The sequence below is a fragment of the Lagopus leucura genome, unplaced genomic scaffold (assembly GCF_019238085.1).
Source record: "Lagopus leucura isolate 7727_CA_CO unplaced genomic scaffold, USGS_WTPT01 Super-Scaffold_100009, whole genome shotgun sequence".
Classification (NCBI taxonomy): Eukaryota; Metazoa; Chordata; class Aves; order Galliformes; family Phasianidae; genus Lagopus; species Lagopus leucura.
Genome location: NW_024962266.1, coordinates 4,044,448 through 4,066,163, shown reverse-complemented (window position 1 = coordinate 4,066,163; position 21,716 = coordinate 4,044,448). Strand labels below are relative to the sequence as shown.

At 45.7% G+C, this 21,716-nt stretch overlaps 1 protein-coding gene across 3 annotated transcripts in view; it reads left to right on the top strand.

Annotated features, from left to right (window-relative positions):
- Positions 1-21,716, top strand: part of ABL2 (ABL proto-oncogene 2, non-receptor tyrosine kinase) — a 33,577-nt gene that overhangs the window by 240 nt on the left and 11,621 nt on the right. The window contains exon 1 of one of the 3 annotated variants that reach the window (XM_042873957.1): positions 14,962-15,107. The exons of 1 other annotated variant lie outside the window; for it this stretch is intronic. In XM_042873957.1, coding sequence (XP_042729891.1) covers positions 15,041-15,107 — 67 coding nt within the window. In that variant the 5' untranslated portion in view covers positions 14,962-15,040. Of the gene's footprint in view, positions 1-14,961; positions 15,108-20,022; positions 20,686-21,716 lie in introns of those variants that run through there. One more of the 3 variants, XM_042873956.1, reaches the window with a different exon arrangement.

Genomic DNA, 21,716 nt, shown 5'->3' with positions numbered 1-21,716 from the left:
TGTTGTGGCCGGCTGGGCCGGGGGGCGGGGAGGAGCGGCGCCTCGGCCGGGCGGGGATGGCGCCGGGCCGGGCCGGGCAGCGCTGCCACGTCCCGGGGGTGACCGGGGATGCGGCCCGGGGGGCTGACCCGGCCCGGGGGCACGGCACGGCTCGGCGCCGGGTTTGTTTACGAGGACGGCCGCTCCATGTGCTTGCGAGCTGAACTGGGGCTTACGCTTTATCGAGGGACTCGCGGCGCGCCCGTCCAGATCGGTAACTCTTGCTTTGTCAAGGTCCGTATAGCAGGGTTTTTTTTCTGTTGCCTGGGATGCTGCGGCTGCCATCCGGCCGGTTTGCAGCTGAAGTTTGTGCTTATCCCTTTCTGTCTTATCGCTGTAAGCAGAAACGCTCGATGCAGCACGATTCATCTCTGTAATCTCTCCCGCAGCTCCAAATCCCAATCTTTTATAACTGTGATATTCTATCTGTTATCTTGGTTTGACAGCTTCTTAATAAAAGACACAGACTTTTAGGAGATGCCGTAAATGGACTGCCTCAACACGAGTACTGAGGCTATAGGTGTGTGCATGCGTCTGTAACCTGAGGAACTGAATCTGCTCTCGAGAGCATCATGGTTTGCCTTGTTATAGGGAGACATCGGTGTCTATGGAACAAGGCAGTTTCTGTCAATATATATTTCATTTTGCTCAATAGAATGAGCAGAGGCAAAAAGATTAAGGAACGCACAAGCAGCAGTCTAAATGTAAATATCATCTGCTGTGACTGCTGACATGGAAGCATCAATCAAAACAAGAGTGCAGCACTAAATCTGCTGCTTAAATTCTCAGTGTTATCACAGCTTTTGAGATCAGGGAGCAGCATGAACTAGAAAACCATAACAGCTCCATGCTCGCTGAAATGCTTGACCCACTATTACTACGGTTACTGCTAAGGATTACTATTTCACTGCCTCTTTCAAGTACAGTATTGTTGATTTGATGTTTTATACTCTTGTATTTTTGCACTTCAGAAGGCGCTTTGGGGAAAACATTACTGTAAAATACAATAACACTGTAAATTCAGATCTCTCCTGTGCACCTACCCTGGTTCTTTCAGCATGCTGACACCTACAACTTCAGAGACAGAGTAGAATTGCTGTATAGGTTGCCAAGCATGACATAGCAGGCAAGAGTCCTGCACATGCCAATCTGACTTGCAGTGCTTTGGTACCATGATGACTGCCTGGTGCTTGTTCTCACAAGGTGTTTGTAGTAGGAGAAGTAGGAGAGATGTTTGGGGAAGTGCAGTTACTGCTCCAGCAGAAAGGTAACGAATTCCATTTTACTTAGGCTTTTGTTCCTTCAGTTACCTTTCTTGCAGATGCTACAGGGATATGTGGCTGTTGAAAACAAAATACAGATTTGTAATCTTTTAGGTTAGGTAAAAGTTTGTGGGTTTTTTTTTTTTCCTATCCTGCTTTGGAGAGATTCAGGGCAACCTTCAGCCTCCCATCCTGTACTGGTGAACTCCTCAGCTCCATACATCCATGTCTGTTTCACTCAGTGCGAGTGAAAAACTCATCAGCAATAATTTGTAGCAAGAGCTAGTTAAAATTGGGTACACATTTAAACACCTGTCTTGGGCAGTAACCCAAATCCATCACTTTCCTGGCTCTGGAACCAACTTCCTTTCTCAGCAATTTCTTCTTTTTTTTTTTTTTGTGACCCCTGAGATTTTTTTCCATAAGATCTATTCTTAGCTTTCACTCACTGACCTTCTTCTCCTGTTTTACTTCACCTGGCTTCCTGCAAGCTTTCTTTGAACACTGTGCTGAACGCTGTAGTTGCTGGTGGCTGTACTTGAGTGTACAGTCTCTTATGCTAGGCCACCTGAACCCAAGACATGTTTCTAAACAACTAACTTGAAGTGCATTTGTCTATGAAAGATGGAGATGGAGCTGAGCAGGTTTGTCCCAGACTTGTTTGCTATATTACAGAGTTTTGAGCTACAGTTATGCACAGATACCCAGAAGTAATGTCTGTACCTATTTTTGGAAGAAACAAAGGGTTTGAAAGTGCTTTACTGGAAGAGTACAGAAAGCTGCATTGTAGCAGCCTGCTATTCTGCCATGAGAACAGACTTCTCAGCTCCTTAGGGCTTCAGCTCACCATCGAATGGCAGCTGAGCAGAAAAGACCTAAGCAAGCTGATACACTTGTGTGGTTTGTTGTCAGTGGAGCAGGGCTCTCCAAGATGTAGAAGATGAACTGTGAATTTTGCAGTTAAGCCTTCAAAGTAGCTCGTGCTAGCATTCCTAGCACATGATCTGTGACTTATAAAAGCAAGCAGTGGACCACCAAGCATGTTGTTCAGTAGTGATGTACTGAAGGAGCGCAAACTGAAACACTTGTATTCCTTTGTATGCAGCTGCAGGGTTAACTGGTCCCACAGGGACAGTCCCTCAAGGGGAAGAAGCTGTAGCAGACACCAGCTTAAGATCAGTTTTTTTTTTCAGTTTGGTACAGCCAGGCAAGGAAAGTTCTTCTTGGTGCTGTCACAGGTTGTTTTCCTTCCAGAGAAAGAGCAGGGTGGAGAATAAGGTAGGCTCCCTCTTGTCCTTTAGGTAGTCTGCTTGAGAGAAAGGGTGCAGCCACTGACAACCACTGGCTTCCAACTGGTGTTGGCTCTGCTTAGCTCCTTGTATGGCCTTTGAACAGTGACATGCTCGTGTTTTCTTCTCAAAGAGCAGCGATAACCGCCTCCTGTAGCAGGATACCCTTTGGAATGGTGTTAGCATGCTTTTCATCTCCCAGAAGACTTGCTGAGTGTTGAAGAAAACATACTGCAGGAAAATCAGATTATTTAAATCCTGGCTGGGAGGCCTTTGCTATACCTGCTTGCAGAACTGCTGCCGTTGCCTTGGTGATATATTTTGGGGTAGCAAAAGGCACTGCCACACTTGAGCTTTTGATCCAGCAGGCGCAGGACATTTGTTCCTCGTTTTGTTTTCTAGAGGAGGGGTTTAGCAACCTTTTACTCAGTGCATCAAGGTCAAGCAAGATAAGCCTATACTTTTAAAAATAAAATTATCATTAAAGCTCCCCTAAGGCAGTCGGAGCGCTACGCCACATGATAAAAACATCCTAAAATAGGAAGAAGCACAAATAACTGTCCCTTTGAAATCCAGTGAAACTGAAGGGTTGGATACAGGAAAATGGAAAGAGGGAGAGAAAATAGGCTCAGTTTAACAACTGTACTTTGTGGGCCTCCTAAAGTGTTCTTTATTTTTTCGTCCCAGTGAAAAGCAGTGAGTTTGGGCCAGAGCTCCTTGCCCGCAGACTTTCCTGTCAGTAAATGCCCTACGCAGATGGAATATAATCACTGTATTCAGTGCCTGACTCTTTGTACTGTAAATCAGAAATCTTGTGGGACCATAAGGTATAAATAACTCTTAACTAATTATTTGGGGAATAAAGAATAGTTCAGCTGAGTCTCCTGCTGAATATGAAATTGCAGGATTCTCGTTCTCTGCTGCATCATTCTCCATGATAGCTGAATTACTCCTGCAGCTTCAGTTGCACGCTCATTCTCATCCCTCAAGTTGGGATTCTTGCATCCTGTACTTCACAAGAGAAGGGACTCTGCCAACTCAGAAGGGATGGTATAATACAGAGCATGGATCTGTTTGGATTCTTGACATACGTCATATGTTTCCTCAGGTACTTTTCACATACACAGGAGGTATGGCTGAAGGTAAGGCTGAAATGAAGTTACTGACAAACACAGTGATCAGAACTATCTTAAAAAGCAGATCTGTGGTTTCTCAGCTCTCCACATGCAGCAGATGGCGTGGTACAAGTTGTTCTAGCAATATTTCACAAACTCTCTATTGCTTGCAAGTGCAATGTTTGGCAAAAAAAAAATTGTACATTTTTTTTCTTGAAATAAGGACACAGCCAAGTGAACAAGTCAGTGGCAAGAGGCTCCGTAAGCTATTGGGCACAACAGTGAGTTGTCACATCGGCTTCAATCATCTTTTTTAATCTAGCTGAACTGCCAGCTCCTGTAATTAAGAGTTAAGAGAGGGCTGGGCTGTCTCCTAGTGACACTGCAGCAGGGCTGTCTTCAGGAAGATCTTAGTGCTAATTACAGATTCTGGGACAGTAGGCTTGAAGTCATGTTTTCACTGGCGTTCAGAAGAAGTGACCTGTTCTGTGACCCACTTGCTTCAGCATATGTCAGGTTCCTAAAGCAAGCCTGTCCTTGCTCAAATCAAATCGTACTTTTTAGGTTTTGCTTTATAAACACAGCTAGATAATTGTTAGCATGGTTTATCTAGCCCATTTCTGGTAGTTGTCACAACTTCCCGTTAACTGTCTTCTAAATACTGCTGACAGCTGACTAGTTCACACTCCTAAGATACTACACAGAAATCCAACTAATAGGAACCCAGCAGCAGCATTTTATACTCAGTCTGGTAGGGGTATGTGTGAAAGTTACTGGCAGTAGCACAGGTGAGGCTGCTTAGTGACTTGCCAAATTCATTTTCACCTGCTTCTGTTTCAAGAAAGCCAAGGATGGAGGAGTGCAGACCAAGGCCCCACCTGGGTTATAACTGTTTCAGAATCTGAGGCCTGGCATCCCTGCTTGCCAAATGGTTAGTTGTTCTTGCAGCACTACAGAATTAGGAGTGATGAAGGGCTCGCTAGCTGTGGTGTGAATGGGTTCCTGATTGGCTTTGCAGGTGAATCTGCAGACAGGCGTTCAGGTTCCTTCCTAACAGCATTCAGAAATCACTTACTGATAAACAGTTCTCATGGCTGTCTGGACCACCAGCAGGCTGTCATTCCTCAGCAGAGAAACACAGGCTCGTGCCAAGTTGGTAACACAGTTGGGCTCTCAGGCCTGATTTTTTTCTGTCACTGCTACAGCATCATCACTGGCATCTGTCTGGCTTTGTGGTCGCTAAATATGTTCTTTTATTTTAAAGACTGATCTTGGTATTACCCAGAGAGATTGTTCTGAGTGTTACAAAACCATTGAGGCTTCCTGTTGGTAACACTGCAAACCACAACAACAAAGCTTAGTTCTATTACCAATATCTGCTGAGGAAGTTTCACGTGCTTTGTGGTCTTCACAGGAAGACAAGGCATCTCCCATATGGCTGCTTATCTGCGCTTGGGTTTAACATTAACTCTCACCTAGGCAGCCTTTTAATGTAATACTTTGCCTTTCCATCATGGGGAGGGGAGATAACGATGAGCAGAAATGCTTCACTGAGAACTGCATTGAATTCATGTCTGGTTTTTTTCCTTTTTTTTTTTTTTTTTTTTAAGTGTCATCTCAGTATTTTCCTTACAACTGAGTTTTCCTCATGTCTTTCCTTTCCTCCCACCCAAGCCCATATAAGTCTTTTCAGCCACAAACACTGCCTTCACAATCTTGATTTATGACACTTCAATTAAAAAGAAATAATTGTGTTAATCAACTTGGAGCTTCGTTTTATGTTGATCTGCAGATATTGTGATAATAATCACGTGAGAACTTCTCACATAAGAAAAGTTGCTCTTCAATGAAGGAAATCTCATTTTCCCTAAGCCGGATTTTCTCTCTCCCGTTGTTAGATCATGTTACTGGTTTGGCTTTTGGGCTCATCTCTGCTTTGTTGTTGTTATTTAACACTGACATGGAACAGAAGCAGCTTCTTCCTGGTGTGTTGTATGGCAAAGGCACAGGAACTGTTGTGTGCTGCTGTCTGGGTCAGAGTAGAGGAGACAAGAGTGAGAACATTCTGCATTTGTGACTCTGTGCACATCTGGCCTATTTCTCCTTCCTTGTTGTTGTTATAATTACAACAAGGCATTGAGTTTTCATCTCTACTGTTCCTGTTTGTTTTTGTCTCAAGTAGAACATACAAAAACAAAAGAAAAAAAAAAATCTGCTTACCTTCAGAAGGCCTCAGACACACAGAGATCTGCAGCAAGAGATGCCCCCACTTTCACTGCCAACCCTTAAATGAGATCTGGGAAGGGGTGGATCCTGGCTTCAGCCCTTCCATCACTCAGGTTCATTGCACCCACCTGAGCCCTGCCTTCCCACCAGGTGCTCAATCACTGCTTCAGGCCATGACTTAGCATTTCTGTTATACCCATGTTCAGTTAGGCGCTGACCCTCCCAACCTCAACCCTACACAGCCTAGCAACCTCCCTACAGTCTTCCTATGGTACCTGTTCCTGTTTCCACTGCCTGTGCATTTTGTTTCTGCTCTCCAGTTTTGCAGCAGGTCCCAGTTCAGCCACACCAGGTTCTTGCCTTCCTTTCCTGAGTTCCTTCACCTGGGGATGGAGAGCTCTTGTGCCCTAAGGAAAGCTTCCCTAAAGCTTCATTTTTGTACACTGGAGATATTATCTTAGCTGTTCAACTTGAGGGATAATGCTTTAAAATACTCTTTTTCTCAATATTATTTCAAAGCCTTTGCTGCCCTGGATTCACTTCTAACCAGCAGCGTCATAGAGTTAACAAGACTGTTTGGTCCTCCTGCTGCTCAGAAATGTGGGGGAGGCTGTGCAACTGATAAGAATACCAATTTTGTGTTGCTGCTTAGAAAACCAAAGAGCAGAAGGTATTTCTGAAATGTATTAAATGATGGGAAGAGTCTGGAGGAGCGATTGAGTTAAAAGGCCCTGAAAGGATTTCCAAAGAAATCATTTTAAAGAGTAATTTCTGGTCCAGAGACCTCACGTATCACAGCTTTCCGATCAGTGAAACTATGAGGACTAAATGAAGTCTTTGGAATAAGTGAATAAATTATAATAAATAGAATGGAATAAACGAAGCCTTTGTTTTTGCAAACTTTTTAAAAATTGGTAAAGTGATGTCATGTGGGAAGTGTGAAATGAACTCTTCACAGACACGTGAATAGCATCCGAGATCCTTTGGAACAGTTTGTGGCACAGCTTTCCTCCATTCAATGCCTGGGTCCAGCAGAGCTCTGCGTTATGCTGCTCTGAGCTGGGCTCACTGCTTGTTTCGTGCAGCTTCCTTACACTTTAACTGTAAGGCTTTCTTTGAGTCCAGTACAAGAGGGAGTGAAACTGTGTCCTTTGTCTCGGAGCTGAACTGCAGTTCCTGTTCTATAGCTATTTTTTTCCATCTTTGAAGTAGCTATAAACCAGCAAATAATAATGGTGTCTAATAGTTGGCAGTTCCAAGGCTCAGATTTAAGGTACCTAGATTTAAAATAGCAACTTCTTCAGACTTGAGCTTTCAATTTTAGATGTCCTACATATCAGAATATCCCTGATCCTCGGTGCAGATGCCCTTTGAATGGCACACTGATTCCAGAATGAAGGCTGTGGTACAGGCAGGACCTCGACCAGCCGCTGGGAGCCTTTCTTTGATCACTTGGTGATGGCACTCAGTTCTGCTTTGATTTCAGACCTGCTTCCTTCACTGTCTGGATTGGCATCAAGCAAGGTGTGATGAGCTGTATGGTTTGTGCAGTAACCTGTATGAGCGATGAGGGTCTGCTCTCTGCAGCTCCAGAGAATCCATGCTGTGCCTCCTGACCAGAGGTGGATGTTTCTCTGGTGTCTTTTTCTCTATTTTCAGACAGGGAGAGTTGTAGAGCCTGGGAAGGGACCAGCAGTGTTTTTGTAACTGATACCAGCATGAAAGCTGTGCTCTGTCCCAATTACCCAGTGAAGCACAGCAGAATACTTCCCCACTAACCATAAGCTCTGTGCTCTGTTATTTGGCACTATATTTGTTGGTTTTACCCAGTAGTTATTTGTGGCTGGTTTTGAAATCTCGAGAGTAAACAGAGAAAGCAGAGGTACCGTATCAGATTAAGAAGGCTTTGTCTGGAGGAGATCCTTAGAATAAATAAGGAAATGATGTATCATGTCCCCTCAAGAAGCTTTGCTGGTATTAAGTTTTCCATCGCTGTAAGAAATGAGCTGGTTGTTCTTGTAAGAAGCTGAGGCTTTGGTTTGTCTCAGTGCAATAACTGGAGTCTGACAGGAGGTGCAGAGGAGCAGCCAGCCTGCTTTTCCCTCTTCTTTCTCCCATGGATGCTCTGGGTGGTTTAAGAGTGCTGTGCAAAACTGGCGGCAGCTCAAATGGTGGTTTGTATAAGTGTGCCATAACTGCCTAGTGGAACCCATGGCTGGCAGCTTCAGCTCTTGCTTTTGTCATAACAGTATCCAGTGCTGTGCCGGATTGTCTGTTTTCTCTTTGTAGGTCATCATCATTCAATATACTTAAATTCTTAAGGGCAAAGACATCAGGGTGCCGTGACTTTCTGTGCCTGCCTTGTGGTAGTGTTTCTGCTGAAATACAATGTTCTTCTCTTTTCATGGGCTGGGGTTAAGGCATAAGTTGGCTTCCAGGTCCAGCCTAGCGAGACTGACACCCAGCAGCCAGCAGTTAGAAAGAAAGGAAGAAGGGAAAGGGGTAAATTGCTGCTGCTTTAGGAGAAAATTGTTTTCCAGCCTACCACGAGAGGGTGCTGCAATGCTTTGACTTAATTTCTCTCCTCCTGCAAGGTTCTTGTTAGCCTTGAAAAGAGAAGTTTTGTGACATTTCTATGTTACAGTGCAGAGTTGAGGTGCTCATCTGAGCCCTGACACTCCTGCTGTGTTCGTCCTTAACAAGTGGCCCACAGCCAGGCAGTCGCATTGCCTGCCATTGCCTCCAGCACTAGGCAGTGACAGACCACATGAAAAGGAGTGCACTGGTCACAAAACAGACTTTTGGAAAAGAGATATGAAAGCATGTTTTAAAATATAACTAAGATGGACTTCCTCTGGTATGCATATTACTGCCTAAATGCAAGGGCATGAGCTCTGGTGTACTGTAGCTGTCCTTTTCTTCTCCCCTGCACTTTCCTAATTTGTTACGAGGCCTTAAGTGCATTTCACATCTTAACATCTGGCTTTGTTACATCCCCCCGTCCATTATTTCCTCTTACAGAAAGGTTGAAACACTCTCCATCACACAGTTGCCTCCCAGTGCTCCCCTCCGTGGCCTACTGGGAGATGAGCTCGTCAGTTTTTAAACCATAAAAGCTATTACAGCTCAGTTTGTGAATAAGAAAACAGGCTTCAGTACATCACCCGTACAGCAGTGCTTCATTTAACCAAGCTGAAGATTACCCTTCCTGGGATTACTCTGGATTTGCTTCTAGGAATTAAATAGCTGTTGGAACTGGATGATCTTTAAGGTCCCTTCCAACCCAAGCTGTTCCATGAGTTAACTTGAGAAGCAAGTGTCATCCTATGCTGAATATATGGTGTGAAATAAGGTTGTCTGAGGCTTAGGTGGAGGGCGGCAGAACTGAACGTCCAAGGGCAGATGCTGGAAAAATGACCATTTCCTTTCCTTTGGGCATTTAGCTTTCCTGCTCAGCTGCCTGAATCTTTACTTTGAGCCACATCTGATCTGTAAACGAGGCAGGTGAAATCACAGCAGAACAGTCACCTTCCATTCCATCAGCATATCACAGTTTGTCCTGTGAGGATTTTCTCTTACATACTGCTCTACAGCTTTCCTTCCTTTAAGTCTACTTTCTAGTCCTGCTATTCCTTCTTGTGTTGTCCAACATACGCGCCCTTGTTTCTTCTCTGGTATTTATCCTTCCTATCATTTGCATAACTCAATATACTTGTTTTTCCCCCCTTTGCTTTTTCTTGCTCTGAGCAGGTCCTGCCCCTTCTTATCTTGTTGGCATGATATCTTCCTATCTGACCACCTCCTCTCCCAGTGGAGCAGTCTATTCCCTTGTTCCCTGCCTTGGTGGACAGATGAAGGATGCCAGCTCTAGAACCAGGAATACAGGCAGACAGGAATGGAAGGAAATGTTTTTTCCTCCCCATGAAGATAACCAACCAAAAGAATGGATATTGAAATAAGTAAAAATCGGTGCCGTTAAGAAAACCTGTTTTCTTTAGTACTTAGCTACTTAATCTATTTTTCCCATTGGTAGGTTAAGTAAGCTTATAAAAGGAGGGCAGTGTTTCGTTGTAGAGATAAGGCACAAGGCGCGGGCACAGGATGGTTTGTGCTGCAGAGCTCTGGCAGAACTGCTAACGCTTTGAAGTCCATGCTACACACTAACACTATGTGCTTTCCGCAGGTCCAGCTTTATTTCCAGGCCCAACTACAGAGGCTTTGTGTTGTGCTTCACCCTGTGATGGATTTGCTTCTCTTTTTTGATGCTAGAATTTAACTCGCTGTAATCCTACTTCGTCAGTATGGGGAAGTGTAGGAGAGTTTATGGAGAGAACATGAGTGGTGTTGCACACCAGCTGTTTTTAAAGTCTGGTGTGCTTTGTATTGAAGGCATCACTCATTAGTTAGATGCTGAAAGGATTTTGTAATGAAAGCTCTAATGTGGGAGGGATGGACGGCCAACAGCAGTTTGAGTTGAATTCTGCCACAGCTTCTGGCAAGTAGTAGTTAGCAAGGGTCTTTGGTTTGAGTTTAGACCTTCCCTTGCACAGATGGAGCTCAACACGAGATGAGTCCCAACAGCTGCAGAGGGCTCAGTTTATCAGAGTTTTTCCTAAGTCCCTACTGGTGGCCTTAAGGGCTGCAGAGCCCCGTTCAAGTGGTCAGGATAATGCTAACCTTTTGTGGCAGTGTGGCTAAACAGAAACATTGCCCATAGAAACCGCTGTGGGTTTAGTTCTCCTTCCTCTTTTCCTCTGCCCAAGTTGCACCTTCCTGTCATGCACTGACGTTTCCCTGCGTTCCCTGCCACCCTTAGGTGCTGCTCTGCTTCCGTAAGAGTGAGGAGCCCATCAGCAGTGGGCCGAGAGCTCCGCACCCAGAGCTGAGCGTTGTGCCTCCCCACTCTGAAGGGATGACCTGCGCTTCATGGGCTTTACGTAGATGACAGCAGCCACCTTCACGTCTTAAGAACAAAGCCAGCACTGTTGTTTCTCCATGATTATGTTGTACCTGTCATTATGCAGGAAGCCCTGCCCTGTCTTCAGAAGTAACATCATTAAACCTGTGTATTTTAGTCGGGTGAGTCAGTTCCATTCCTGCTCTTGAAGCGTACATCTGTTGTGAGTGTAATTTCACCTTACTGGGGCCAGCAGTAGCAATGCCAGTAGTATGAAGTCCGTTATAAACAACCTCTCTGCAGTATTCACTGTATAGAATTTTTGGAAGTTGTGTTGAGAATTTTTGAAGAGAGAAGACTTGGATTTTTTTCCTTCAAGAGGAATTAGGTGTGAATGTGAAGGTGGATAAACAAGTGGGTTGATTATTTGACCAGTTTGTCTCTCAGAAAAATCTCGGTTGCGTGAACAGATCTGTTAGTTTCTCTTGTAATTAGGAACTTACTTCTTACACTGGTAATATTCAGCTGCATTTTAATTAGACCAAATTCTCAACAGAGAAGTTTGACTGAACAGTCACGCTGGACATGGCTAATGAAAGGACATACCAGCCTGGATTACTCAGCCCTCTTGAGGCTGCTTGATGTATTTGATATTAGCAATTTGATGTTTGCCATTAATCAGTTTTTCCAGCTTCAGAACCTGAGGTGTGACTCTACGTGTTTCAATGAATGGCCTTGCTAGCAGGAAAAAGTGTCAGGCTCCATGCAGGTCTCTGGTGGGTATTCGTGGGGTAATCTCTGTATTTCACTGCTGGATTTGTGTGCTGTGGGTGCTTTATTTGGTCTTTAAGGGTGTTTCCTTGTTTTTGGTCTGTGTTCTTAATGAAAGCATAACCTTAAGGGGCCATTGCCCCGGAATCTCTGCTGATCCTTCCTGCAGCAGATTCAGCATCCTTGGATGGAGGAACTCCCATCTGCTGACTGCTGCTGGGATTCAGAATTCCAGCCCCTGCTTCAGTCTCCGCAGAGGCTGACTATGCAGGCTTCATTCAAATGTAACTTTTTATGCTTGCCCAGTTTTATTTTAGATAGTAAGAGGTTAAGATCTCAAAGCAATAATATGTTCACGTAAATATCATTCCTTGCCTGTCTTCCCTAACTGTTTCTGAGGGTTTGGGCTCAGTTCTGTGATCTGTCAGGAAGGTGTTACTTCTAAGCACTTTGTGCAGCACAGTCACGTAGCTTTAAGTGCTTACAGCAGCATGAAAGCAATGGGAAGGCTGTTCCTGGCAGTGATGTTGATGGACGGGAAACATGCCATTAATTCTAAAGACCCTTCACATGACTTTCAAATGTTTATTAGCTTCTGATTCCATGAAGTCTTCCTGAGCTGAAAGGCCCATTTGAAGCCTGCAGCAGGTGAGAGGCAGGTACAGGCAGAAAGAAGAGAGTTCTGTTTCTCCATTTCCAGAGGCAACATCAGGCAGCTGAGTTTAGAGGTTTGCTATGCTTTTAGTTACTCAGATGTCAGATCTGGAGTAGGTTTGCTTTGAAGGGGCTCAAGAGGGAGAGTGATTTCGAGAGGAGCAGTTGCAGCACTGCCTGTTGCTTTGGAATTTCGGATTTCAAGACGGCACCTGGTGCGCTGCTGTCAGCCCGGTCTTGAGCCCTGATCCCAGAGGAAGCTCTTAGGGTGCCTGGTGCTTGAAGGGATACAATGCAGCCCTGTGTAACCCAAGCAGTCAGCTGTCCTGACAGCCTACATAGGCCAGCAACAACTGGGAATGCTTTTCTGTGGAGTGGGAGGAAGAAGGAATGAGGTGGAACTCTGTCAAATTTGTCAATAATTCAATTTAAGATGCTAAAGGAATCTTGGGCTCTGGCAGCAGGAGGTGTGGGGGCACTGGGTGAGGTTCCCTTCTGGATGGCACGGCTGCTCCTTGATCTCAATCTCAATTCAAAATTTCCATCTCCTAAAACAACTCCTAATTTAAGCAGCAGTTACACGTATCCTCAAAGCTGTGAGGCACAGCTGGCAGAGACCTCGCTGTGAAATAGAACGCAGCTGAAGTTCTGTAGGCAGAGGTCTTGTTTTCTGCCTCAGGTTAAGTCGTGGGTGGGTGCTGGGTAGGGGTAACCACTGCTCTGCAGAGCCAGAGCAAACGGCATGCTGAGCCAGCAGCAGTGCTGACCTCGCACTGGGAAATCCCAGCCCTTTCCTTCTTCCTTCCTCCCTCGGAATATATATGATACACGGAGTGGACGAAGCACTGGGAGAAGCGTCACCCAAGTGTCACACCAGAGCAGTGACAGTGGGCAGAACGGCTTCCAGGTAGGAACGCAGGCAGCATAGCGAGCGGTGCTGCGCTTGCTGCTGTGCCACCAGGAGCGCAGGCCGTAGGAGAAAAGCCTCAGACAGCAGTGCCAGTGCTGAGTGGGAGACAGGCTCCTTAAAGAACTACTGCTGCTTCTCCTCCAACTGTGGCGGCACAGAGTTGTCGCTTTTCTTTACTGCTCTAAAGCCAAACTGGTTGAAAAATACCTGCAGGCTGACCCTGCTTTGCCTGCGTCCAGGCACGTTCAGGTCTCCCGTTATCTGCTGTGTGCTTCCTAGATGCAACTCTGCACTTTTTAACTGCTCTTTCAGCTCAGCGTTTTCCCTTGTCACATCTTATGCCTCCCACCACAAGATAGCAGTATTTGGTAACCAAACCCAGTCGTACAGCAGACTAAGCACTGGCTGTATGTCCTGTTGGAATGCATTCATGTTTTTGTTGTATGAACCAGAGGAGTGCAGCTACTGGAGAGCTGAGTAAATAGACTTTTTTGTTCCTAACTTTTCTTTACCTGAGCTGTTCTTTTCATCTAAAAGCTACTGTCAGACTGACAAGTGATGTGAAGAGGAAGGAATCAAAAGAAAGCAAGATAGCAAAGTTGCTGATAATATTAAATTGTCAAAGGCTACAAAGAGAAAAGCCAGTTGAAAGACTGCAGGTTGGAGAAATGATAGAACATTCAGCATAAGTGTGGATGGTGCTGCGCAGGAGAATGACTCCAACTTTGCAGGTGGGGTATTGAGCTCTGAGCTGTGTACAACAGCAGGAGAAATGGATCTGTGAGCTGTGGCAAGGATGTGTCATGGCAACAATTATCCATTACAAACCTGTGTAGTCATACTTAATCATGATATTTACTCATTTGCAGTTATTCTTCGTAAGGAAGATGTCTATTTTATCAATGTACCTGCAGTTCAAACTGTGACTTCTTGTAGCTTTGATTGCTTTTAGATTATGAGTGTAGGACTTGTTCAGCCTTCCTGTCTTCGAAGGACTCCTTTCCTTCAAAGCTGTATTAATTCTGCTGGATTCCAGGACGACTCTTCAGAAAGTGTAATTTCAGTGAGTGCATTCTTGTTTTTAACACAAGGTCTGGATGCACGAGGGCTGAACATCACTGGTAGGAGATCTTAAGAAACAAATGCATGGCACAGCCTGAAACTGACAAGCTGTCTGCCCCGAGTAGGAATTGTGGGGTTTGTGTTACCCCAGTTATTTGGCAGCTGTTGGGAGCGGCGCTGCTGAATGGAGTCCCTTGTCTGCTCAGCAGAGCCAATTACAAGTGTCTGGGTTTAGCCAAGGGGAAGTGGAACAGCAGCCAGTCATTAAGTTTAGTTTGATGGACGCGCTTCTCTGACTTCACCCACGCTTATTCACGTTGCCCCCCACAGTGGGGGGTTGGGGCTGAGAAGGAGCAGGACAGCTCAGAGTCCCTGAGCCTGGGCTGAGCTCCACGTGAAGGGCTCTCCCTGGTGCCGCAGTCAGGACAGCGTGCCATTTTGAGCACTCCTTCCTGCTCAGGACAGGCTTCTCTAGGAGAAAAGGAAGCGCTGGCTTATTTTCTGAGGCGTACACATTTCATGGAAGCGAGATCATGAGTCTTGAGTTAAATATACAGTAAATATTTTAAAAAGGGAAACTCTTCTTTGTTCGAGGGAAGAAAATGGCTGTGGACAGTTGGTTGAGCAGCATCTCAGTCAGTGGCTGACAATTGAGGCTGACAGCTCTGAGATTTATTTTTAGCTCGAGAACTTTGTCTAAAGCAGAAGCACTGCGTAGCTTTGGCAGTTGCTGCATATTCACTGTGGGTGGATGGAACTGGGCAGTCACATCTGTGCTAACGAGCATTCCGGGATTGGATTAAAGAATTAAACTCATGTACTGGAAACTGAAGCTCTATCAGCTCACCTGGGCAGCTCCACCCTCCGAACACCTTCCAGAAGGTAAGCAGTGCCAGCTACCCAAGGTATTGCCAGAATAGCCGCTTGGGCTCAGGTCCTGACTTGGCTCACATTGATGTCGTGAGATTGATGCTTCTTTGACTCCTGAGATCGCAGGTCAGTAAGTTAGGCTTACTCCTTCCAAGATTTCCCTGTAACTGGAAAGGCTAAAAATAAACCTCAACAAGCTGGCTGAGAAGTAGATGAATGCAGTTGTTGTTCCAGGTGCTGAGTCTGAGGAGGGATCCTAACACTGTAGTGCTTCTTATTGGAAGTCATTATGTCACTTGGAAAGTAGCTTGGACATTTATGTCGTGTGAACTCCAAGGGCTGGTCGGTTGCTGCTTTACATCTGCAAAATGAACCTCTCAGCAGCTAGGCTAGGTCAATGCAGGCATTTCTGGTTTGCTTAGGGTTTTTCAAGTAGATTTCTGTAGAACTGTAACTTCAAATTCTTGTCTTAACACTGAGTAAATAGCAATCCATTTGATTTGCATGGAAGTAGATAATATCTCAGCTTTGATCTGGCCAGAATTAATGACTCCTCAGAAATTCCATGGAGGTGTAATTCACATTAAGCTATTTCTGCCCCAAAGTACTAAACCCAGATGACTTGCTGTAAGCTGTCATAACGTTGGGCCAGCCCACCTTTCCTGTAGGGCTGGGTGACCTAATCCTTACTCTTTATAGTGGAGTTTACTGGAACTCGCCACGACTGAGGAAGAATGTTAAGCAGTCTTTTGATCTACACATGAGTGGTTTCCCAGTTATCTTTGCTGGTGTCCCTCCATAGCACTCCTTTCCCAAAACTGCTCTTGTGGGCGTGAGTTGTAGTCTACTGTAGGCAGGATTCAGAGGACCAAAAATTGGACCATCATCACCTCTGTACTCAATGGAAGGAGGTATGTAATATAGAGCACCTAAGGCTGGTGGTCTGTCTGCTTCTTTGTGGATACTGGCATTACAAAGCTAGGTAGCTTCATAGGGGCTGAACCAGTCCTTAGTAATTAAGCTAACAGATGTTTTGATAAGACGTTCAGGATTTTGTAAAGAGGTTACAGGTGTAGCTTTTCATTCAAAAATCTGTTGTTGTATATCACTTTTAATTGCATTACAACTTCTTTCTCCCATAGGAGAAAGTTTTTCTTGTTCTATAGATTTTGCTTCCCCACATGGAGGTGTGCTCAAAGAAGTCAGATTAGTGCATAGTGTTGTCCCTGACCACTCTCAGCGCCCATGATGAGAAACACCTGTTGTGCTTTTTTAATCATTGTTAGGTCCAGCTCACTTGTGCTCAAATTAGTTCCTCACCTCAAATGTTTTCAAGTGCACATAAAAATCTGCATCATTTGTTAGCTGTGTATGTCCCAGAGTCATTTTCTTGACAGAGTTCCGTGAGGATAGGAAATCTCAGAGGTAATGAGTAGCATCCGTCAAGTGTTTCTGCTGAAGGTGGTTGATACTTAATCTGCTTTGAAACTCTTACAACATTGCTGCTACCAGATGCTTCACAGGAGGTTCAGTCCCTTACATCTGCACAGCTGATGAGCTATGAAGAAATCTGTGCATCTTGCATTCAGCAAGGAATGGTCAGAGATTCTTAAATTAACACTTTGGTGCTTAAGCTTGACTTCATTCCAAATTCTGTATCAGTGATGTTTCTTTACCAGGAAGAAGCTGCAAGTAGGGAAGTTCTGCAGCAGGTGATACTGAGAGCAGCGGTGTGCTGTAAGTCACTGACAGCAAGGAAATGTGCTGATGGACACTGCTGAGATAGATCTGTCAGTCTCTCCTTCCACCAGTAAAAATACAGCAATACCAGGTATTGCCTTCCCTTGGCTTTCCACCTCAAACCAGCTCAAAAACATGTCTTTTGTGCCACTCCCCACCGCTTTCACCACGAACTGAATGCAGAACATCTCATGCAGCTCTGTACCACATTTAAAATAAATCTGTTCTTAAAAGGTGAGCTGTGTGGAGAGCATTTGGGCTCCCCATGTATTTCACTCCCCAGTACCAGACATCAGTTGTTAACCTTTTCCTGTGTCTGGTGCATTCTGATACCTGAGGGAAGAAGGCATACCAGCTTGGCTTGCAACATGTTTTTGTGATGAGGACTCCTCATGATGCAATGTTGTCACTGACTCTGATGCCTCCTCCCACATTCTGTCTCTCCCAGCCTGAGACCATAAATAGAAACCTATTTCTTGCCCATCCCTGTGCCTGGCTTGGAGCTGTATTTCTTGGCATTATGCAGTGGGTTGTTTATGGCACTTAAACCTCACAGAGCTGTGGGAGGCCCAGAGACTAATTATGGATCTGTGCTCAGCTCAAACAAACCACATTATTAAGAGCCTGCTTGCTTGCAGGAGAGGAACACCTAGGAACAGCAGTTAGTTGGGTCACCCGTATCTTACCAGAGCCATATGTGAGCTGTCCCAGTCCTTTTAAGCTGATGTTTTTTCATGGCTGCACACATGTCAGCAGGAAGACTAGGTGGTCCATCAAGGTAAGGCCTCAAGTCTGTTGCTGGGGTAGAGAGTTCATAGGCCTGCTTCTGTGCTGCTAAGTTATTAGACAGCAGCTACTTGGCCTGGCCAGCGTTGGTTTGTTTGTAAGGATGGATGGAGTACTTTTGGCTAGTAGGAAGTGCTCAGATTGGGTTTCAGAAAGAAGGCTACTGTAGGGTTTGATACTGCTCCAAACATGTCAGCAAAATAGGAAACCTTGCTGCTGTGTTACCAATTGTGTCCTCATCTTCGTTAATGCGGAAGGCCTCCCACTAACAAGCTGGTTGAAGCTCCTGAAGCCCAGCACATGAAGTGATGTATGTTTAGAGGATGCGGTGGAAAATGGCAGTTATACCAGAGCCACTCAGTACTTGACAGCCCAGTTCCTGTGGTCCAGGCTGACTAATGCCTACTCCTCATTACTCTGTTAGTCTTGGCAGCAAGGGTATGAAATGAGACTGGGTAAAATAGCAGCGTGGATTGATACTTGGTTTGAAAACCCCAAGTGGAAATAAAGCGAAAGATGTGGATGCATGGGGATCTTGGTGGCCTTGTAGTTCATGTGTCCTCTTGTAAAACAAAGAAGGGAAACTAAGAACACCCACTGGGTTTTGGGTTTCTTGGTATTAAATGCTATGTCAGTGACACTGTCCTGTAGCTCTTGGCCTCTCTTCCTTCCTACAAAGTCACATTGGCCTGCTGCCAGCAGCACCAAACCCCTCAGAGCTGCATTGCTGTTTGCACTTTTGTTTGACTGGGAGACACTGACAGCACGTATGTTCCAGATGTAGCAAGTTTTAGAAGCTGCTCATACTACTTATTTCAAAGTCGTGCAGTCAGCAAGATTGCCTTACATTAAAAGCAATACCTCAGAAGGGAGGATTTAAGTGGTAGAGGAAGGTTAGCCGTGCTCAGGAAACAGCTTTGAAGGGCACAGCGGGGAATAGCCCAAGGAGCTGGGAAAAGCTGCTCTGCCTGAAAGGTTGCTGCTTCGGTCAAACAAGTGGAGTGTACCAGAATTCATGTCTCACGTTGTGCACTGAGTGTGAGGGGAATAGGAACAGGATGTTTGCTGTGGATGCGGATGTCAAAGTGATGGTCTGCACAGTAGAATAACCATCCAGCAACATCAGTTTGGAAGACACGATGCTTATCCTGAAGTTAAAAAGATGTCTGGTTTCCTTCTGCCTGGGTGCACATGCCAGGCCTTTACAAACCTACCCACTGTGCAGGGACACTGGTGCCCTGCCCACACCAGTGCTGGCTGCTGGACGACTGCCCCGAGCTCACCTACAGCTGGCCATCACAGCTCAGAGAGGCTACAGACAGCACGCTCCGTGCCTGTGCTTCCATGCTGCATCTGTAACCCCGATTCATTATCTCCTAATCCTTCCTTGTTCCAGAGATACCACTTACACATCTGTCGCATTGTAACAAGCAGGCTAATAACCATTTTGCTTGTTAAACTTCTGCAGCTGATATTAATTAAGCAACGAATTAATGTGTAGCTTTTCATTTCCTAACACCATTTCAGACTCACCTGAAAAGCTTATTTACTGCAACTATTTGCTCTGCCTTTCCCTCACATTATTATTCTTTGTGTATTAATAAATGCGCTGTTTCTAATACCAGTGTAATTAAGGGCACTCAGAGCACACAAGAGAGGGAAGACAAACTGCAAGAGGAAGAACAAACAGGAAAAAGATAGCCTGGGGGTTCAGAGGTAAAAGCATCTCAACCTCCAGCTGGCAGCATGCAGCAGGATTCACAGAGGCTTGTTTTGGAGGAGAAGGAAAGGATACCTCTCAGTTGTCACAGGAACTTTTGGAAGCCAACTGTATGTAGGCATTGCAATATATTCTGTCTGGTTGCAATTTCCACTTGCATTAGTGATGGTGGAGAAGGAAAAAACTCACAATACAGTTCACACAGGGAGAAGTAACTCTTTGCACAGCCTACATCCAGCCTACACCTGTTCTGTGGTGACTTTTCACACCCACAGCCTTACAAAACAAACGCTTCTAACAAGCCCAACTGCTCATTTCTTACCTTCAGTCTGAGCTGTGCCCTCATCACACAAAGCTGCCCCCTTCTTCACAGAGCTCACGGCTGTAGAAATGCTGCTCTTGGCTGGTGAGCTGCAGCACCTTCTGCCTTCTACAAAAGGCCAAAGCACTTGCTGCCCTTCCCCTGCTGCCTTTTATACCCCTCTGCAGGCCCACCAGCCTCCCAGCTGTGGGACTGCCACCGTGATTGCTTGTTTTTTAACCCTTCCTCCTCTGCATTAGAAGAAATCTGTTCTGCTACCAGCCCTAGAGACTGCTAGAGAACTGGGGCTGCTGAGGACTCCCGCAAACAGGTCTCACGTTTGTGACAGACGATTTGATGGTGCCCTTTCAGAGAGCTGCCCTGAACCTTACTAGGTGAGCAGCTACGGAGCTCAGACTGGGCATGCTGTGCTGCCTCTGCTTTCTGTTTCTCTCGGAAACGCTCAGCAGCATTTTCTCTTTAAGTGCTCATTCATCTCTTAGGTTTAATATTTTGACTCACATCACTTCTGCTTAGTTCATGTGAATGGTACTTGTGCACTGGCATGGACGTGGAGTGAAAAAATGAATCAATGTGGGCAGTCCCCTTCACGAAGGATCTGTTTGGCAGTTTGCACAAAGGAATTTCTCCAAGGAAATGGTTTGTTTTGTTCCCAACACTTTGCTGCCCGACTCCTAGTGACACAGAGCTCTGTCGAAATTGCTTCATCTCGCAGTCCAGCCTCCGCATGCCTGGTTTGTTCAGAGCTCCCTGGGAAGCTCCACCCTTCCTAACCAAATAACCGCAGCTCCCTTGTTCCTCCTCCACCCGTAGGCTGCGCTTGCTTTTCCATTGGCTGCCAGTACTGTCTGCACGTGGTGGCAGCCCAGCACTTCTCGTGGCAGTTAGTTGGCCTTTTGCTTGCTGTGCGGCAGGCATGATTGTGGGCACGGTGCTGTTCCAGCCCAGCTATGGCAAAGAGAACAAGCTGCTCTGCTGCCTTGGCAACGATGCCTCTGAGCCTGCGGGGTCGAGCTTCACAGGTAGGATGCTTAGGGAGGTTGCAGTGTGCCCTCCTGTTCCTGTACTGCCCTGTTGGCTTAGATTAGGGTGTGGGACCTCTCAGCTCTTTGTCTTGTGTGGGAGCAGGACTCAGATTGCCTGCTTTTATTTGGGATTATCAAAATGCTCTGTTTGTACAAGCGTTAGTGCTTCAGGAACACAGACCGTGTCAGCGCCTGATGGGTTCTGCTACTGAAGATGAGGTGTGTGTTGGGCTCTCATTCTGCTCTTGAGCTGAAGAGATCCGTAATTGTAGCCTCTGTGGCACAGGGTGGGAGGCAAAATGTCTCTTGGTGGTGGTGGCTGAATAGGAAAGCATTCATGTCCGGAGGGAAGCAAAGTGTACTGTGGGAATAAAGGAGAGGAAGGAGGTGGCTGAAGCCTTGCTTGTAGAATAAATGATGAGGTAAGTTCTCAATTGTATAGGAAATGAAAGCAATCACATATGATTTATGGTTAGGCTTTGAGTCGATGTCAAAGAGAACTTCCCAGTTCACTTCCTCGCCCTTGGTGTGACCGGAGCTCCCAGGCTGTTCAGTGTGAGGCATATCCCATGTGGTGTGACTGGCTGTCTCAGCTTCCTTACTGAGCTCTTTGTGATTACCGTATTGAGCTCAGCTTTCTTATCCTTGCACATGGGATGGCAAGGATCCCACACTGCACTGAGCACCGTAGGTTATTGGGGACTGGATGCCTGTGTGTGAGTTGGGTTAGCTTGAGAAGGAATCCTAAGCCATACGTTGGTTGTGAAATAAAACAAGCATATGTGTTTTTGTTTAAAGCTTTTGCTGTTTCAGCAGCTGTGCAATTGAAAGGAAGAAGCAATTTAAACACCATTAAAGTATTTCAGAGCAGAAGAGTCGGGGTGGTTTTTGGAAGCTGCCTGCTTTTGTGTTTGCTGCTTGTAGCCAGCAGGGAAGCATCACTCAGTTTCTCTGTGCAGCACACCGGTGAGCTGCTTTGCTCAAGGCACCAAACCCCCTCCTGCCTTTCTAACATGAGGCATTGTTGG